The 21719-nt window shown below is 22.9% G+C and overlaps 2 protein-coding genes across 2 annotated transcripts; one reads left to right on the top strand and one right to left on the bottom strand.

Moving 5' to 3' along the window:
- Positions 1-341: 341 nt before the first annotated feature.
- Positions 342-1261, top strand: LOC128955831 (myoglobin-like). The gene is made up of 2 exons (XM_054301508.1): positions 342-436; positions 904-1261. The coding sequence occupies exons 1-2, from the start codon at positions 342-344 to the stop codon at positions 1259-1261; spliced, it is 453 nt and encodes a 150-aa protein (XP_054157483.1).
- A 7455-nt stretch (positions 1262-8716) lies between these two features.
- LOC128955830 (G-protein coupled receptor 83-like) lies at positions 8717-15071 on the bottom strand. Its single transcript, XM_054301507.1, has 3 exons — positions 14971-15071; positions 11257-12057; positions 8717-8906 (listed from the first exon to the last, which is right to left on the bottom strand). Exons 1-3 carry the CDS (start codon positions 15069-15071, stop codon positions 8717-8719), a joined length of 1092 nt encoding a protein of 363 aa, XP_054157482.1.
- Positions 15072-21719: the final 6648 nt, after the last annotated feature.

Genomic DNA, 21719 nt, shown 5'->3' with positions numbered 1-21719 from the left:
AGGATCACATAGTATAATAATAAAGTTAAATTTCTATTGAAATTTATTCCTGAAAAATTTTCTAGAAATTTTCTAAGGGAAATTTATTAGAAAATTTCTATTTGCCCATCTCTACACTTATCTCTCTAACACTTTACTAGAAAAACATTTATAAAAATGTTATCATAATTATTAACAATATAGTYTGTGATTTGCTTTTAAAAAATAAATATATATAATGTATATATAATGTATTATATATATATAAATGTTAAAAATAAAAAAAAATTATTAAGTGTTGAAAAATATATCTAAAAATATATYTTRTTTTATGTTWAAAAACAAWTATAAWATTTAATATAATGTCTCTAACAGAACATGAAATACAATTAGTAAAAAATAGTTGGAAAACWGTTAAACAAAATGGAAAACAATTCGGAATTGATTTGTTTATTAAGTATGTATTGATTTTTTAAAATGTTTTACAATTTTAAATTATTTATTATAAATTGACACTTGGCCCGTATGAATTTTGAGTTAWYTTTAATTGATTAAACAAAATYAAAAATGCAATTTTGTACATTATATCAATAAAGTATATTATAATTATTCATGTTTGCTAAGAGWCAATTGCATACAAAAATTATTGYACATTGTGAGCAATGTACTGTAMTATGTATTTTGCGGGGGTGTTATGAGGGCAGACAAACAGTCCACTAGTAGTTAACAATYWTTAGCATTTTAAAATATAGGGGTTAAAAACAGTATARTGAGGGTCTATTAAAATTWAGTTAAATGTAATTTTTAATTACTATATTTGACATATTTATTATCATTTTAATATAAATTTTTAATATAGATATTACCTTATTATCATAATTATATAAAAGTTTAATAAATTRTTATAATTTTTTTTTTTTTCAGTTACTTTACAAAACATCCCACTTATCAGCAATTATTCAAATCGTTGGCAAAAATTCCGTTAAATGAGTTGTCGTCAAACAAGCGACTGTTGGCCCACTCGACTACAGTCATGTACTCATTGACATCAYTGGTTGACCACTTGGACGACACCGATGTCCTTATTGAGCTATTGGCCAAAATCGGTGAAAATCATAACARAAATRAAGTCAAACTCGATATGTTTGACGAGTTGGGCGTCGTTTTGGTTGATCTATTGAGAAGTACATTAGGAGCCGATGTATTCAATGGTSAACTACTGGAWGCCTGGGCTAAGACATACACTATTGTGGTGTCAGTTATAAAACARGGATATAATTAATAAATGATTTATTTTTTGAAAATTCAATATAAAATTATATTTTATTTCAAATAAAATTGAGTTTATTAAATAACATGTWWYWACAATAAAAAWAACATWACTTAAACAAAAATAAAAWGTGTGATAYTGTTAGTGTAGGAAATAAACTATTTTATATTATTAGACAAAATCAATAAAAAAAAGTCTTAATARAGATTTTTATGAGATTTTTAAAAATAATAATGGTGAAAAGTATWTTTTTTTAAAATAAATTTTTGTTSAACAAAAATCTATTGATATATTATTGTTTAAAATATTGWGTWTTATTGTAATGGTAAGCTAGATTATAAATAATAAAAAATCTAACAATATTTTATTTAAAAAATAAATAAAATTGTCATTTGATCCGCAAAAATGTATTTCGAAATTATAAATATTGGTTTTAGATTTTAGAATCTAAAAAAATAAAAAATAAAAACATGTTTAGTATACAGTATTTATATTTGTATTTTTAAAGATTTACTATTAAAAACRTTTTTAATAAAAACATCTTTGTTCAATTTAAATCTGTTATTTAGTTTGTTTAAATTTAAAAATAAATAAAAGTATAATTATATTATTTTTAAGTRAAAAATACWWTAAATTKTTATTATACACTTAAAATTAATAACTTATTWAAAAATTTTARCAATAGTTGGCACATTATAATAAATTTATCATCATATATAAAATTATTTTTTTAAAAAAACATTAAAATCCAACTAGTTGAAAATGCTACTTTGTCAWATTATATTTTATCAAGTATATATATTTTTATTATTTTTATAATAATTTTTTTTACATTTAKTCTATGCTATTAAATTGCAAATATCGTATGAAAATTTAATATAGAAATTTCTAAGAATTACTTTAAAAATATATATTAAAATAKTTGTATTTATWAAGTTTTAATATTTGTAAAATGAAAAATAATTTTATCAAATWATATAATTAATCATAAATGAAAAATYATATTAAAATTTTTAAAARATCACTTTAGCGTTATATATAATAATAAAAGTCATATATTATATYTTATRTATAATATAACATTTTCAAAAATTTGCTATTAATTTAATTCATGWTATTTTCTAAAACAATTTTTTTATTTCATACGAATTTAGTGTCAAAAGTTTAAATTTTCAAAAATTTTAGTTACAAATAGACAATAATATCATAAACTTATTAAARAAAATTTTTAGATACGTTTATTTTACTTTATAAAAAATATATAGACTATGTATAATATACCTATTCTGCATCTATAGCTTTCTATATATAAGTATACTAGTATATATATATACACTGGACGTCATAAGTTTAGCAAATTTAAAAAATATAGTTAAATCATAATTAATTTAATTTAAATTAAAATTTTTTAAATAATAAATTAAACAAAAAAGTAAATATAATAATACTAATTGATTAAAAATAACAAAAATAACCAGTTTTTAAAATAAACTACTAATCCTTATAATCTGTTGAAAACACGTGTGTCATAAGTATTGAAAACAGTGTTTAAGAGGCCATTATATATCTTCAAATAAATCAAATGTAAGTAAATTTAATTTAATATTATTATATTTAGTTAAGTTTAATATAAAATTTAATTTTACAGATTAAAATGGGCCGAAAAAAACAATTAAATGACATCGAAAGAGGCCAAATTGATGTCTTGCGGCGGACTCATCCCGAATGGACGGCCACTCAAATATCGGCTGAAATTGGTCGGTCGTTATCGACTATAAGTCGCTATTTGGCCGATCCAGAAAATTATGGAAGATCGCCGCGTAGTGGACGGCCAAAAGCTATTTCCGACTACAAGCGTCGGAGAATAGTTGCTTTGGCTGGCCGCCAGCCGCTTACCGCACGCAAAATTGCGGCCAAAGTTTCGCTAAACTGTTCTTTAAGAACAGTTCAACGAACTTTGGCAAGTGATGAAAACTTGCGGTGGCGGAAAATGGCCAAAAAACCTCGGCTAGAGCAATCTCATAGAGATGCTCGGCTGAGGTTCGGCCTCGAGCACGTCCGATGGTCCTTGGAGTGGAGTCGGGTAGTATTTTCGGACGAAAAAAAGTTTAATTTGGACGGACCCGACGGCCTGGCATACTGAGAAGCGAGTTATGTCCAGAAGAAATTTCGGCGGTGGTTCGGTTATGGTTTGGGCGGCCTTTGGTTATTTCGGTAAAACCGAAATAATACAAATTGATGGTCGCATGAACTCTGGCCGTTACCAGGATATGGTTGGCGAGTTTTTGTTGCCGAATGGACCACTAATCGCTAATGGCCCGTGGATTTTCCAACAGGACAATGCAGCGCCGCATCGGTCTAAAGCCACAATGGATTGGTTTGCGGCCAATGAAGTTGAAGTTCTCCCGTGGCTGGCTCGTAGTCCTGATCTCAATTGTATTGAGAATCTTTGGGGCTGGTTGGCTCGCCGCGTTTACCGCGACGGCCGCCAATTCGACAATCGGCCACAATTATTTTCCGCCATCACGGAGGCATGGTCAGAAGTTCCACAGGAACTTCTGGTCAGTCTTATTGACTCAATGCCTAATCGGATGACGGAAATTATCCTTCAAAAGGGTGTTATTACCCACTATTAATTAATTTTTTTTAATTAAATTTAATTTTTCTAAATTATTGTCATTCATTATTTAATTATTTTTTTAATTATTGATAAAATTTATATTAATTTGTATTTTATAAAATTATTTTTTATGTTTTATTTTGTGTTTTTATTTTGTGCTTTTATTTAATTATATTTATTTGATTTTTATAACTAATTTTACTAATTTCAATTAAATTTAATTATTTGCTATACTTATGACGTCCAGTGTATATATATATATAATTTTATATAATATATTTTTATTTTATAAATGTTTAAACATTAACACTGAAATTTAATATCATTTTGATTTATATCCGGTTCATTAATTAATTATTGTACAAAAACAAATCTTTTCAATAAAAGCAAATAAAGTTAAATGTTTTTGTRTATATATATATACATATATGAGGGTTATGACAACATAATATATATATATATTACATAATATAATTTATATATAATAGTTATTGCAATTTTATCTAAAAACATGTAATCTATATGCTAAGTTAATGTTATGTAATTTAATACTAAATAAAGAATTATTAATATTATTATTAGTTTTTGTTGTTTTTATTTACTCCTAAATACAGTCATAATATTCACGAACTCCTGAAAGGAGTCCGTATATGCATTCTAAAAGTCTGTCTGTCTGTCCCACATAGGTTAGTGGTTCGAATCCAGACTGCTACAAATTTTTTTTGATTTTATTTTTTGATAAAGCATCAAAAACGAGATATGGGATAAGTATTGAAATTTTGATATATCATCAGGAACATGGAGAAAATGGCGTCTAAAAATTAAAAAATATATTTTTTGATTTTTAAATTTAGATTTATGTAAAGCATAAAATATGATGTATAAGAAATCTGCATTTAAATTTTTATCTCTTCAAGAACTACGAGAAAATGACAACTAAATTTTTAATTTTGTCATACTGAATCATTTGATACCCCACATGATTATATTTGACATTTTTTTATTCTGAAGCATTTGTTATCCAACATGTCTATAGTTGAGTTTATTTTGTAATACTGAGTCATTTGATACATTGTATGACAATAGTTGAGTTATTTTGGTATTCTGAACTATTTATATTTCACATTACTATAATTTTTATTTTGTCATACTAAATTTAATTTTTAATTAAAATTTAGGAGTTCGTATGGAAATGCTTTCTAGCATTCTCAACTGGTTTTATTTTACATTTAAAACTTCATTATAAGTCTATTGACTCATTTTGATTATAATCACACATTACTWCTRACATWAWATACAGTTTTTATAATATAATAAATTAAACTAAAAAAAGTTTTTACATTTATTTATTTCAGTTTRTAATATTAATARCATATTATAATGTATTTATTACTTTTAATTCAATACTAATATAAATAGTATAAAYTATTTTGCAATAACAAATTAAGTTGTTAARATAAATTTCAMTAAAAAACAAATTTTAGAAAAAYTCWATATTAATTTGYTTATAAAYTATAAGAATATTCAAATATATTTTTTTATWATACYWAAATTATAWATTTATTTTAAATAATAAATTTGATCAAAATATTTTTATAAAATCTTGAAAATTATATATAATTAATATATTTATAATATTCGTAATAACTTTATTACAAAAAAACATGTTATTTATTAATTTTGTATATTTGTGTKRTTATTAATTTAAAGWTTTAGTTAGAATTGAAATTTATTATAATATTGAATATTATTTAAATGCAAACATTATAGATGGCAATATGWTCTTAATAAAWAATATCAAAATAWAACTATTAWATAYTTATTATTTAAAATTATTACAAATTTTATTTATAACATCTTTAAATAWTYTAAATTAATATTACTTWTAATTATWTTAAAAAACAATGAATATMTTATTAATATAATKTAATCTTCTATTTAATYCTAAAATACTCAGTAAAACTATTTAAAAATTGATATAAACTAATAATRTTATTAAGTTATTGATAGGTAGTATTACTGTTTTTTGCATAATATGATATTTTCGAACAAACTTTTTTTTTAAAAAAGTAGTTCACTGAAATCTATGTGTGTGTGTGTGTGTGTGTCTGTCGCTTTCAAGTTGTGAATTTTGAAATTTTGATTTTAGTTTCGGTTATATCATCAAAAATAAGGTATAGGGTACATACATTAAAATTTTGATATCTCTTCGGGAACATAAAGAAAATGGCGGCCAAAGTAAAAAATTTTTAGAATTTTTTTTATTAAGTATAGATTTGAATAAAGGATCAAAAACAAGCTGAAAAAATGCATTAAAATTTTGATATCTCTTCGGGAACATAGAGAAAATGTCGGCTAAAGTAAAAAAAATTTAGGTAAAAATTTTTAACGTTTAGAATTGCATAGAGAATCAAAAATAAAATATAATAAATCAAAATTATTTTTTTATTTTTTCAAAAATGGCGGCTAGTATAAAAAATTTAAAAAAAAATTAACGTTAGAATTGCATAAAGCATTAAAAATAAGATAATAAATCAAAATTATTTTTTATATTTTAAAAAATGGCGGATAGTATAAAATAAATGTAAATTTTAACGTTTAAAATTGCATAAAGCATCAAAAATAAGATATTAAATTAAAATTATTTTTTTCAAAAAATGGCGGCAAAGTATAAATAATTAAATATATGGTAATGTATGGTAATGTATGGTAATGTATGGTAATGTATGGTAATGTATGGTAATGTATGGTAATGTATGGTAATGTATGGTAATGTATGGTAATGTATGGTAATGTATGGTAATGTATGGTAATGTATGGTAATGTATGGTAATGTATGGTAATGTATGGTAATGTATGGTAATGTATGGTAATGTAAGGTAATGTATTGTAATGTATGGTAATGTATGTAATTCTAAGTTTATATTAATATAAAAGTAATAAAGTAAATTATTTTATAATTTTGTTTTATATTACACATGACAAATATTAAGTTTATTTTGTATAACTAAATTATTTGATACCCGATATGACGATATGACTATAGTTGAATTTAATTTCTCATTCTGAATCATTTTATACCCAACATGACTTTAGTTGAGTTTATTTTGTCATATTTAATCATTAGATACCTTACATGACTATAGTTGAATTTAATTTCTCATTCTGTATCATTTCATACCCAACATGACTATAGTTGAGTTTATTTTGTCATGCTCAATCATTTGATACCCAACATGCCTATAGTTGAATTTATTTTGCCATGCTGAATCATTAGATACCCTACATGCTTATAGTTGAATTTAATTTCTCATTCTTAATCATTTCATACCCAACATGTCTATAGTTGAGTTTATTTTGTCATATTTAATCATTAGATACCCTACATGATAAGTTGGGGTTGAACCCTAGTTGAGTTTATTTTGTCATGCTCAATCATTAGATACCCTACATGCCTATAGTTTTATTTAATTTCTAATTCTGAATCATTTGATACCCAACATGACTATAGTTGAGTTTGTTTTGTCATGCTCAATCATTAAATACCCTACATGTCTATAGTTGAATTTAATTTCTCATTCTGAATCATTTGATATCTAATAATTTTAAATTATTATTCTATAATAAAGTGCGAACATATTTTATGCCATCAAAGTTTGTTCATGGCAATGCTTATAGCATTTTCAACTGGTTTTAATATGAATTTTATGTTTCAWTAATTAAAATTATATTYATATTACAAATTAATTTATATCCYAAATAAAAGTGATTRAACTAATATTTTCAATAAATTGCAAAAATATTTGTTRTTATATTTTATAAATTTATCAATAARAAAAGTTAATTTTATTCTATAAATATAAAAAATCTAATTTAGTTTGACATTTGTATTTTAACAAAATAAATGWATAAAAATTTTAAAAAACTTTTATWTAATATATTTTCCYTTACAATACATTAACATATTTGGAAAGTTTGTTGAAAATATTTTATTAAAAATTGTTATTTACATAAATTTTCCGTAAAAACATTTCGTGCGTATAATACTCGATTACAATTATTAATATGTGTTTTTAAAATTAAAATTGTWTWTAACATGAAAAAAATTATAAAATACTCATTTTCATAATAAAAATAAACAAATATTATCTACGTAAATGATAAACTATAATTTTAATTTATATAAAATTAAAWATAATCACATATTTTGAATTGTAATAATAATTTTTATATAGTTTTTTTTGAATACGAAAAAAATAAAAACTTTSACTTGTTTTATTTTTAGAAATWACATTTTAAATTAATTAGTGTTTTTTGTWTAAATAATTTGTTATYAAGACAATTAAAAAGATTAATTAAATATAATAAGTCATAATTTAAGATAAATATATTTTATATTTAAATAAATAAAATGTTAACCTCARCAATCTATCAAAAAAATAATAAAATAATTTTTATAGGATGRCAATGTAAATAAAAATTAATTTTAACCACAAGTATAAGTTACAATAACTATTMAAGTAATTGATTACTTTTCAATAACATCAATATAATTTTTAATTATTATTATTATAAATTATTATAATAATTAATGTTTTTAGTTTTAAGATTTATGATTTAATGTTTTAGTTACAAACAATTATAACAACAAAAAAATACAAATAAATTGTTAATAATTATTTTATAAAAGTATTGTTATATATCARAACTAAATTTTACAATACAACTCAACTTATTTTATAAATAYAACTAAAAGCCATTTAAAAACACTAAATAATAATAAAAATAAGTTAACAAAAAAACAGTTATATTTTGTTTTGTTTTTTTTATAAAATAATAATAATTTTTTATATGTCTTGATCTTCGCTGATCTCATAGTTAGAGTCCAAACGTTCGACAATAGTATTCATACGAATTGTGTTTCCGTCTGAAGACTGGGAATGCATTCGTTGAACGCCTGAAGTCAAGCACTTAAACAATGATTTGAATTCATTGCGAAAGTCATTGTTTAGCCAACAATAGATAAATGGGTTATAACTATAAATATATAAAAATTAATAAAAATATAAATTATTTTATTAAAAATAATTGTTAAATTATAAAATTATTGATTGAATGTAATTAATAAACTCAATTCTAATATATTAATATATTGTTATTAGTTTTGACCGATATTTGTTTTAACTAATAATTAATTTWAAAAAAAAATAAATTAACATTAAAAGATATTATATGATATTGAAAATATAATCTGTCAAAATTAGATGATAAACATTGATGTWCAGCAATAATAGTAAATGAAATATAAATACTTAATGAAAAAAACGTGTAAAACCTATACAATKAAGCAAATAACAAACAAATACATACAATATTCAAAGTAYAGTATTAATCATTTAATTCATTTTGAAAATTGTAAACATGTTTTGATTAATTTTTAATAATCATATAAACACTATATAATATCTATTGTATTCTATTAAATAGAAAATAATTGAATTCAATATTAAATGATTTTWWTAAATCATTTGTTTATTGTCAAACCATAATATAATATTAATTTCAATGTAAATATCATAGTATATCTAATATAATATGTTTTTAACAATTTTATTGTTACTCTGAGTGCATTGAATTTAACTTTAATAATAARYTWTCAAAATGATAAGTATAATAATAATTAAAAAATAATAAAAAATATCTATTTTATAAAATACAAAMTAGAATTAAAGTTAGCTAWTATTACTATTATATTAATATTAAATTATAAAAATTTWGGGAATCAAAACATCTGGTTAATGTTCAATAGTTATAATACTACACAAAAAATAACATCTCTTAGCTTTTAATATATATTAGCATTTATATGATTTTTTACTAAAGTAATACAATATTAAATTAAAATTTTTATTGTTTATTAGTAATCTATATTATAAAAGATTATTATTCAACATATTTTTATATAATAATAATACTTTATATAGWTTTTTGTAATTATTATAGTTTGAAAATTTGTTTTTTATTTTATTTATCTAAATATTTTATTAAATTCTATTGACAGTATTTGTTAGAAAATATGTAAACTATTTTTCTAGAAACTATTAGTTATTAAATATTATGTTATTTACTAAAAATCTGCTAAAAAGCTTATGAATTCATCAACTAATAAAAAAAGTGTTTTTATTAYAAATAGATAAAATATATATTAAAAGACAATTAGRCATAACATACTGTATATAAATATTAAAACATGTSATTCAATAAAAAAAAATTCAATAAAACAACATTAATAAATACTAAACATTATGTTTACAAWATTTTATTGAAATATTTTATAAAATATCAATTGACAAGAGATATGTATCGTACATATTATTTCTGATTTTTTTTATATTTATTTTCAATTTTATAGAATAAAATAAAAATTCAATAAATTCTTATATATTTTCAATTTTTGAAAAATATTTCCTTTTAATATTAACAAGTGTTTTTACATTTTTATGTGTGTGTGTGTTTGTGTGTGTGTGTGTGTGTGTGTGTGTGTGTGTTGTGTGTGTGTGTGTGTGTGTGTGTGTGTGTGTGTGTGATACGTGAGTGAGTGAATTTATAAAAGATAAAAACAAATTAAATTTAAATAAAAATAAAATATTTAAAAAAATTAATGGACTATAAATTTTTTATAAAAGAAAAATGTGATAAAAATTTTAATTTTTTTTTTGTAATAWWTATCTAYMTCTAAATAAAATAATTTTAAAAATAATAAATATTCATTTTGAYTATGTAAATATATGCAGATTAGTTTTGTACAACAAATTTAAATATRAATACTAAAATTAATAAACTAGCTAAAAATTCAATATAAAATTTATATAGCAWTKAAAAGTTTTACTTATTAAAAATTAAAGTATAATTGTCTAAATATTTATAAAWTAATTTTYAAGATTTTTWWTAAAGAAAATATAGTAGATAATATGTTGAAATTATATACTGGTATTTAYCACCAGTATTTATAATAAATATAGTTTATAGATAATATTAAWCATAAAATAAAAAAAAATAATAGTTTTGTAATAAAAAAAATATATTTARTAATTAAATATATTTACTATTTTAAATTATGAATTAGTTAAGTGTCAAAAACAGATAAAATATYAATAGATGTAAAATTCATGAAAAATAAATTWTTTTAAAATATAAAATTATGTTTAACTCTAGTTTWTCTAAAAATATGTATATATTTATAAAACATGTAAAATACATTAGTGATAAAGTAAATATTAAAAATTTTAATTATTGGATTTTGTTAATTATCTTATTTTTACTAAATAATATTGATGTTTAGTATACTAATAATTATATGGTATATAARTWGTATAGTATATCTTACCAAACACTAGACATAGCAAACCAATGATTAACAAAAAACAATGTATAACTATAGCCAATGATATAAAAGTCCATTAATAAGTGAAACACATTGAATGGTAGCCAACAAATGGCAAACACGAGGACAACCATAATAAGCATTTTAATTCGTCTCCATTTCCGTCTAACGAGAGTCGATCGGTGCGATTCAGTTATCTGACCAACAATTTTGCGCCGATAAATAAACCAACATATCTTCAAATAACATATACATGTTATAGTAATTGGTATCAAATATTGTGTTAGAAATGTTAGACTCGTTAGGGTTTGTCGCCAAACAATACGCGGTTCCGGGTATTCAATCCGACACCTGACTAATGACGAGTTTTTTGTTATCTTAACAATGAATATCCGATTGAAGACACCGTTGTGTACGGACAACAAAATACTGGATAACCATATAATTGATAATATTTTGCCAAAAGGAAAACATTTACCCAAACAATAGCCGCGTGTTATATGTGTGCTATAAATAAGACTTTTGTATCTTTCAATAGCTATAAACATCATTGTTATCGACGAACAATACACTGATATTGATTGAATCAGTGGTACTAAAACACATAATATCTGTCCAAATGGCCAGTTGTCTAGAAGTATACGTGCGATATTGAATGGTATATTCATTACAGTCATGAGTAGGTCGGCCACCGCTAAGTTGGCAATCAGTATATTAGTTGTGGTCAGAGATCTTTGTTTGCCAAATATGACTCTCAATACAATCAGATTACCAATCAATGAAACCAATATTATAAGCGAATAACTGGCAAATAATAAACAGTTAAACATTAGTTTTTCGTTATCRTCATCAYTAGTATGTGAAACATTGATTCTGGTTATCAATGATAACAACAATTTGTTTGTTGTTAAGCTTGTATTTRAATTATCCATATTGTTATTATTATAATTATTATAGTTATCTTCCATGATTTAATAAATTTATTTTWTTTATATTTTAAAGTTGAATCTAATTTAAATCATTTTAGTTATTATTATTATTTTTATATTATTATTTTATTATACAATTTKWAAAATACACATRATAATTTTTAATATAATAATTCAGAAAATAATATTTGTTTTGTTAAAAAATAGCATTTAAATATATAATWKAATATAATATAATATAATTGAAATTATTTTTTATAATATTTGTTTTTCAAAACACARTAATCTAAACCAGTTTATGYTATTTATATAAGTATTCAGTATAGATATTACTATATATWCATTATTAATACTCTTATACTGTAACAGTATATTCAATATAATATTCAAATAAAAAATGAAAGAAATAATATAATCTTATTATTATTTAYAGTAATAAAGAATTATTAGAAATTTAAATGAATTTATAATAATAATAATAATATAATTTAATAACTTATATAATAGATATATTTAATAATATTTTTATATTACAATTAATAAAATTATTATATAATTGATGGCAAACTATAATATAATTTTTAGTTTTAGATTTTGTTTCTTATATTATATTATTTTCGTCAAAAAAAGTAGTCGTCTTTTGGTTTTAATATAATGTTATATAACTATTGAAAGTATTGATAGCATCTGCGCTTCTCTAGTTTATTGATGCAAAMAAATTATTTAATATTTTACTACATTTATTCTATTAATAGACGAAATAAAATAACCATGATAAATTATATTTATATTATATTATATTGTATATATATATTTAATATAATGTTAATAAAATATTGTTACATCAAAATGAAATATTTGTCAATTTAATAATTTATTCGAAACAAATAWGATTTTTATTATATTTATTTATTTGATACTATTTTTATAAATAAAATTTATATAATCTTTATAGWCAGAATAAATTTTAAAATACTAATATTATTAACATTACTCAATATTTTTCTACTAAAAAATTTTTAAACAAAATATTTAAAAAAAATATTAGATTWAAATTTAAAATATTATAAACGTATTTTTCACATCTAACAAAAACTAAAGTTTTTTTTATATATATTTTAGTTTTATATTTTTACTTWTCATTATATTCATAATAAAAGCAAAGTTGTTGAAAACTTTAATGTTTTATACAATTATAAAAATAATATTTCAAAAACGTYTATAAATATAGAWAAAGYGTTTGKAAAMTYACWCAAAAATATCTCTTTTTTAAATTTTTATCAAATATAAAAATCAAAAGTAAAATAATCAATTTTGTTTTCTATTTATCATTTTTAATMTTWTCAATTATATTATTTATTCTTTAASAAAKTATTRSATTTTAAAATTAAAAATAATTGTTATTAATAATAATACTATAATTTTATACGCTTTTAAATTAATTTCAATATATAATAATTTAATGTTTAAGATTTGTTTAGTATTTATTAATCTAAAAAAATAACTTAAAAATCTTACAAAACATTACCAAAACTTTAACCAAAAAATTATTATTGAWTWTATACAGTATATAGAGTTAGTTTTACTCACCCACTCATTTATTTTACTAYTTAATTATAAATTTAAYACRTCTATCTATTTATTCAAATATTGTATGCATAWATATATATWWTARAATTATAATTAAAAAGTAAAAAATTATTAAATCAAAATTTAATWAATWTTTTATTAAAAAAGATACTGATTTAAAATGAAATCTATTTTAAAACTTATAAGTAMYGATAAATTAATAACAATTTAACATTAAAAATAAAAATTATATAAAATAACTTTAAAATTAAATTAAAATCTAAATGTTTAAAAATTTACAGTAAGGCATTTCATTCAATTGTATTTCTTAGGAAAAATTTTTAGTTTAAAATAATTTTTAAAAAATAAATAGTGAGTTAATTAAATTTTATTTTCTAATATTGCATAAGAGATAAATGCATTACTTTTAAATGTTTTCGTCAAATCATAGAATTTTAAATTAGCAATAAATTGAACGATAAAAACAAACAAACATATAGTTTGCAGTCATAAACTTAAATAGATATTTAAAAATTAAAATTTTATAACTTTATGTTAAAATATTTATTTATTTATCACTAATTATAGTTCATAAATATAAAAATAATGTTAAATTGTATAAATATTTAAGTTAATTATTTCCTAGTTTATTTAGTATATTAGTTATAATATTAGAAATCTTAATTATATATAATATACATTTTATTAGTATTAATAATAAAATTATTTTATTTGAAAAAATGTTTTTAATAAAAAGTTCATTAACATTACTTGAACTTTTTTTAATATTTTTATTTAAAATAAAATCACAGTATTATAATATAATTTATGAATAAAATTATAGTTTATAATAATTTTTTAAAAAATAACCTAAATTATATTTATAAGTTTTATATAAAGTTTATAGATGTATTTTATTTTGTAATATAATAATAATTATAATTAGTATAATTTATTTTAACTTTTTGTTGCTTTAAGACATCACTAAAGCACTTCCATTATCAACCATTAAAATACAAAATATACTTTGAAATTATAACTTTTATATTGTTGCGTTTGAATGGCTTTAAAGTTGAATATACAATGACTGGTAGTGGAGGAGTACATTGGGTTTCATAATAAGTATAATAAAAAGTCATGAAATATTATTAAATGTTTAGCTAGTGGTTTTAAGAAGAGACAGTTAGATGGTTTTATCGATCTAATAATTTTGCCATACCAACCATTTGAATAAACCATTGTATTGTCAATAGCAACGGATGGTACAACAATAAAAGCTCCGATATTACTAACTGTTCCTTTGTGCATAAATTCATCCATTACAGATGTATCAACAAAAATTCTTAAAATCGCTCAATTGTCGCTCTACGCTATCCAATGCAATAAAAAAATACTACGGAAATACTATTGCGATAATTGGCGATATCAACTTTGCATTTTTCTTTGTTATTAGCTGAAGCTTACTCGAATTGTTGAATTTATAGCGGTTTAAGGTATAAGTGGTCGCTATGTTTGCTTTGCGTGAGTGTACCGATGATAGCCAGCGATGGTAATGAGTGGCCACCGAGTTGTAGGGAAAAACTGAAATTTATTTATTGTTTGATTGTATGAAAAGTAATGGTTGTGTTAGTGCTAGTGAGTGAGTGCCTGTGAGGTCTGATTGTTAGGCACTCACTGGTGCGGCAGTAGTGAGAGTAGTATTTATAGTCAGCTCAAGTTGACAACAGTAAAGCCGTTGACAACACTGAGCTGTGATTGGCTATTGTATGCTTGACGACAATGAAGCGATACGATTGGTTCTCAAGTGCTGAGACCCCAAAGTACTCCCCTCCGAGTGTTAACGTGAGGTGATCCGTGCGGCGACGATATGCTTCAGCCAATGTGCGGATGACTTGGGAAATGCTGAGTATATCTGGGCGTGAGGTGTATGAGACCAACGATGTCTGAAGTGCTGTGTGCTGATGTCTGCACCACTATAAAAAGTCGGTGCCGACATACGATGAGCGGAAACATCGGTGCTATCGCGATGACCAGAGTTGCTGTGCTGTGTGTATGTATGTATGGCCGTCGGTGGCAGATCCTGTATGCAGTGGTCGGAGCAATGCGTTCAGTGATGACGTCATAGTCTGTATGCCTCAGTCGGTGAGACCAGAGCTGACGCCAATGATCTGTAGACCTGAGTCGGTGCTGTGGTCAGTGAGTCGCTGAAGAGGATGTGGTACGACTAGCGGTGACCAATAGGTAACGACCAGATAAGAGGAGCGGTGTGCCAGGAATGAGGGCCAGTAGTTAAACGACAAGACTTGTCTTAAACGTTGAGACTGTAATGAGAGAATGAGCACGTGTTGTTGATGACCGGTAGTGTCGGTTGTTGCGTTGATGTCCAGGTGTTGGCCGTTGTATCGATCGGTAGTAGATATCACGTCCGGGTCACCAATATAGCGTTTAAAGGTATGTTAATGGTCGCTATGTTTGCTTAGCGTGATTTTACCTATGATAGCCAGCGATGGTAATGAGTAGACACCGAGTTGTAGGGAAAAACTGAAATTTATTGTTTGATTGAATGAAAAGTATTGTTTGTGTGAAGAGTTAGTGAGTGAGTGCCTGTGCGGACTGATTGTTAGGCACTTCTGGTGCGGCAGTAGTGAGAGTTATTTTTATAGTCAGCTCAGGTCGACTACAGTAAAACCGTTACCAACACTGAGATGTAATTGGCTATTGTATGCTTGACGACAATGAAGCGATACGATTGGTTCTCAAGTGCTGAGACCCCAAAAGTTGATGACCTGAAGATATTATTATGACATCTTCTACATGATGGCTATTATCACCGAAATAAGGGTTATCTATGGGATGTAAACTAATACCCAGTATACCCGACACATTGACGGCGATTGTAGTGACCTATTCTTCAATTGGGTCATGTCCTGATTTTCGCCGCGCTTGTTTGGCCACTTCAWCCTTGGCRCKGGCGCAGAGGTTKCYCCATGCTTTYTTAAGCTGRTCASCTGTTSGGGACAAGTAATAATTTATTTGAATTAAATTGAACTGGTATTTGYCCCCGTGCCTCCTTTTTTCTTGTTGGTTATTGAGTCCTTCTTCACCTTTAATTATGACAGCGAAGGGCTCAACCAACGAGAGCGTGCTTTCCATTTACTCGTGATGTCATTGCCAGCAAATTTTGCTAATGCGACTAACTGTTTGATGATTACTATTTTTGTTTTTTATTTTTAAATTATTATTTTATTATTATTTTTTATTAGTTATTACTATTTGCATTTGCTTTTAAATTTATTTACCCTTGCGCTCTTAATATCCGCAACTTTCAGGTATAGTTTTATAAATTTTACTTAAAATTACTTGTGTATAGTAATATATGTAACAACTTATACTATAACTAGAAAGTGATTATTTTTAAAATTAAGAAATTCTTTAAGCTATATGTGTAATGGATATTTGAAAATTAGAGGTTATTTTTAGTATGAATGAGTCAAATGCTATTCAAAGAGATTATTCAATATTCAAATAGCAATCAATATTCATATTTCAGTTAAAAGTAAGAGTTTATAATATATTTTATATGATTTATAAGTTTAATAATTCAATATTTAGTTATGATTAGTACTCAATATTCAGAGAATCAACTATTCATATGATATGGTCGATGCAACGATAGGGCCGAAAATTTTGAAGAAGTAAACGATTCAGAAGACAGCAAGAGTATAGACGATGATAGCGATGTTATCAAAAGTTATGARACYGACGAGTCAGAGGATTCGGAAGACAAGAGATATAACAAAGAGATTAAAAGAAGCGACAACTATGAGACAGACGATTACGAYGAATAGAAAGACACCACCAAAAAGACATCGAAGAATAATAGAGYTTAAGAGTGGCTAATGTCGGAGCCTATTAGCCTWAGTGTGGGGGTGTAATGGATATTTGAAAATTAGAGGWTATTTTTAGTATGAATGAGTCAAATGCTATTCAAAGAGATTATTCAATATTCAAATAGCAATCAATATTCATATTTCAGTTAAAAGTAAGAGTTTATAATATATTTTATATGATTTATAAGTTTAATAATTCAATATTTAGTTATGATTAGTACTCAATATTCAGAGAATCAACTATTCATATGATATAAGTCTAATATCGAGTAATTCAATGATAAAGATATGATAATTAGTATTATTTGAAATATTTAATATATTGAATCAGATTTCTAATATTTATTGTAAATATCCTAATCTAATGATTAATGCAATTATGAATTTATGTCTATATAAGCACTTGATTATTGAAATGTAAATTCAGTCCTAAAATGTAGTCCTAAGAGGGAAGTCATAAAAGATAGTCTAGAGAGAGGACTCAGAGAAGGCGGCCTAAAGAGGTCCGTCCTAAGAGAAAGAGAGAGGGACAGAGAGCCCATATATATAAGAAAACATCATTATCTATATTTATATTCATTTTGTATACTTTTATAAATTTAATTTATTATAAATAAAGTGGTTTATTGTTAACGAAATGTGATGTGATTTAGATATTGATTGTGAATAGTATTAAGATATAGAACGCCTATCAAGTGATAGTGTGATTACGAGTAGTGCTACCGAGAGATCGGAATCGTGAGGACGCGTGACATATATTGGAAGTGATTATTCGATTGCGATATTGCGAGACCAGACATACTGTCTGAATTAGATCTAAGAGTACCTGAGCTTTGAGCTATAGTTCCTTGTAAACGGCACGGAAAAGGAGTGTCCATTACATATGTTTGTGAATACGAGCGTATAAGTGGGGACTTCAGAGCTTATATACAGTTGTCTTGTATACAGCTTTTTGCATATATATTGATAAAATATTTAAAAATTATAAACTCAAATAACTTTGATATCTTATATGGGGATTATTTTTATCTATTTAAATAAAGGATTAAATATCCAACCAGACCCACCAGATCAGCCTTGAGGCACAGCATGGCTATCATGATCTCTTCAAGAGCTACCACTACCCTCATGATGGCCAGGGGGTCTATTAATGCCGAGGGTTACCAACTAACCCTCGGGAGCACATGGAAACCATCTGGGTATTATACCCAGATGGTTTTGTATTTCAGCAGGACAATGCTCCCGCCAACAAGGCTCGATCTACACTGGAATGGCTGGAGAGAGAGAGGTGTACACTGTATTGGACTGGCCACCCTACTCTCCAGACCTTAACCCTATCGAAAACCTTTGGGCGATAATGAAGGCCGAGTTGGAGAAAGACCCGGATCGCTTCATAACCAATTGGACAGAAAAAATCCAAAAAATTTGGGACAATGTTGTCCCCAATTACATAGAGTCCCTTATTGATAGCATACCGCGCAGGGTTGAAGCCTGTATCGTGGCGAACGGGGAAAGATTTAATATTAATTTATTATTATTTGATTTATTCATATTATAGATTATTATTTATTAAACATGTTTAAAATTAATTTTATACAATTATTAATATTTTTGCAAAAAGCTGTATATATATATATGTATATATTAAAGCGCAAACTTTAAATAGTAAATAAAAGCCTAAGWKTATGCAAACTTATATRTCATATCATAGTTTTASTTATTTAAATWAATTGTTRATGTTTTTATTAAATGTATWAACTGTTAATAAATTAAAAACAWAATAAATAYCCATTAAATYTRTTYAGTTGTAAAACTAAATAATTYAAATCCAAWTTAACAATAAATTAATGCTATAAATAAATATAGTATATTCAGTACTAATAGGATTTAATATATGWTTTAAAAATAACATTTACAATGTATCATATAKTATACASTATACTATAAATTCTATAWACAGWAMAAATATAAATAAATTATAACTAWAAATAAATTTTATTWACTAAATAGTATTATCCAATTAAGWAAWATWTATRTTTTCAATAATATTAAACATCAATGATTATCTATTTATAGATTTTATAATCTTTATATSTAWWAAAWATAATCTAAATGTGATTTGTTTTAAACATATYGMTTAGTWTTAGATATATCATATTAAACTATTATATAAACWATTATATAARTTATATATAAATTTATATTAATATATCWGGGTTAAGCCGTATTAAATACATTTTATTTTATTTTTTCGAGATAACGTTTTTTTATTTCCAAACTTTTAAAGAAATTAAATTAAGAAAAAAAATAAAATTGATCTATCTCAAAAAATAATTTAAAGCACATTATAAATGTAGTTATTTGGTAATTTTAATTGTTTTAGTTTATAATAAGTTRAGTTACTAATCTTATTWTTAKTTTAAAKTAAATATTCTGGAAGTATTAWGGAATTTWTTTTTTAAATTGTAATTTTCATWGAAKATATTRKAAAACAWTATGAAAATTTTTWARATAAATTTAGTTGACCTTGGYATTTTAATTTGTAAWTTTTTWWARTAAATTACAAYAAAAAGTCTAGCCTCATTCAATAACMCTTCCTCCGCAAAAAAAACATTATTAAAAAACTTTTTTTAAATATTTTGTTAATAAATGTTTTSTTATAATATTAAATAATTGTTTTTTAGTACAATATATTTTGTTTATAATTAATTGTTATKAAATGTATTATTAAATAAWAATTAGTTATTATATTTATTACAGTRAATATTACATTATATCAAACATCAAAACTATTTTTTTATTTGTTGATAAATTGGAAACGTATGACATTTTATGATAATCTTATTTTAAATACAAATATTGTWAAAAAAATGCTTTACAAACATTTGTTATAAAAATATAAAGTATTATAAATACATAATCCAATTATAGTATGGTTTAGACACTTTATAYAGTAAGTTAATTTAATAAAAAGTTATTTTAGGAAAWCATTATTGTAATTTCATAATAAAGTTATTAAATAAGTTTAGTTTCTTTTTAGTATATATATATATATCTAACTTATATATAGGTACTAAATAAAATTGACAATTCACATATTTAAAATTATATTCAAAAATAATGTTATATTTTATAAATAGTCAAATAGTAATTGTAAAATATAACWAAAAGTGTATTTACTTTAATTATAATTTTAAATTTATTTTTTACGTCTTATATTATAATATGAATATGACTRATATAATAATATTGTTAATATAAAATACATTATTATAASTAAAAATATTTAAAAAAAAAATTTYTTATATAAAATTTTTTTTATTAGTTATATTAATATTTATGMATTCACATAAATTATTTTATACTKATTCAGTATTASATRCASTTTGTTATATAATAAATTACATTYAAATTTGATATAAAGCAATATAAATAWAATCCATAACAATATTTTTACAAAATWTGTTATATAAACAATACATATATGATAATGTAAATATTATATAACAATATGCTSTATATATATTGTATATATATATATATATGAGTAAACTATATATGTTATCATATGGCAAATAAAAGCTATTAAAGTACAATAATATTTTAAAAACAGTTTATTTGATAAATCTTTTAAAAATTTGTGTATATTCAACATGTGTTTATGTGTTTGTTTACTTACGTCAAACAATAATAAAATTATTATGAATGCGCTTTAAAAATATATATATATTTAAGAAAATCAATTTAATGTTTAATGGATTTATATTTTATTTTTGATTTTCTTATTTATTTATATAGTACAGTATTATCCACTTATGTGGCAATACAATATTATAAATTATTAATGATTATACAGTAATAAATGATATTATTAAGCTATAGTATAGGGATTTATTAATACAAGTGGATAAATATAAATTCATAATAAATATTTTTACAAAAATTTCCAGAAAKTTTYATTTTTAAAAAAATAAAGTTCAGTTTAAATAAATAAATATTAAGTTTTATAWACTTAATAATAATATTAATATTATTAATACTTCATATACATAGCAATACAAAATTATTATAAACTATT

The sequence above is a fragment of the Oppia nitens genome, unplaced genomic scaffold (genome assembly GCF_028296485.1).
Source record: "Oppia nitens isolate AA-2021 unplaced genomic scaffold, nextdenovo-longstitch-racon4-pilon3 scaffold2_pilon_pilon_pilon, whole genome shotgun sequence".
NCBI lineage: Eukaryota > Metazoa > Arthropoda > Arachnida > Sarcoptiformes > Oppiidae > Oppia > Oppia nitens.
The sequence above is the reverse complement of the archived record's forward strand: the minus strand, read 5'-3'. Positions and strand labels throughout refer to the sequence as shown.

Excerpts from the sequence above, each read along its gene's own strand:
- LOC128955830 (XM_054301507.1), bottom strand. The coding sequence starts at position 15,071 with ATGGATGAATTTATGCACAAAGGAACAGTTAGTAATATCGGAGCTTTT. Across the intron at positions 12,058-14,970 it reads ATGGTTTATTCAAATGGTTG|TTATTCGCTTATAATATTGG; the intron begins GTATGGCAAAAT and ends ATTATTTGCCAG. Across the intron at positions 8,907-11,256 it reads TTTGCTATGTCTAGTGTTTG|TTATAACCCATTTATCTATT; the intron begins GTAAGATATACT and ends ATATATTTATAG.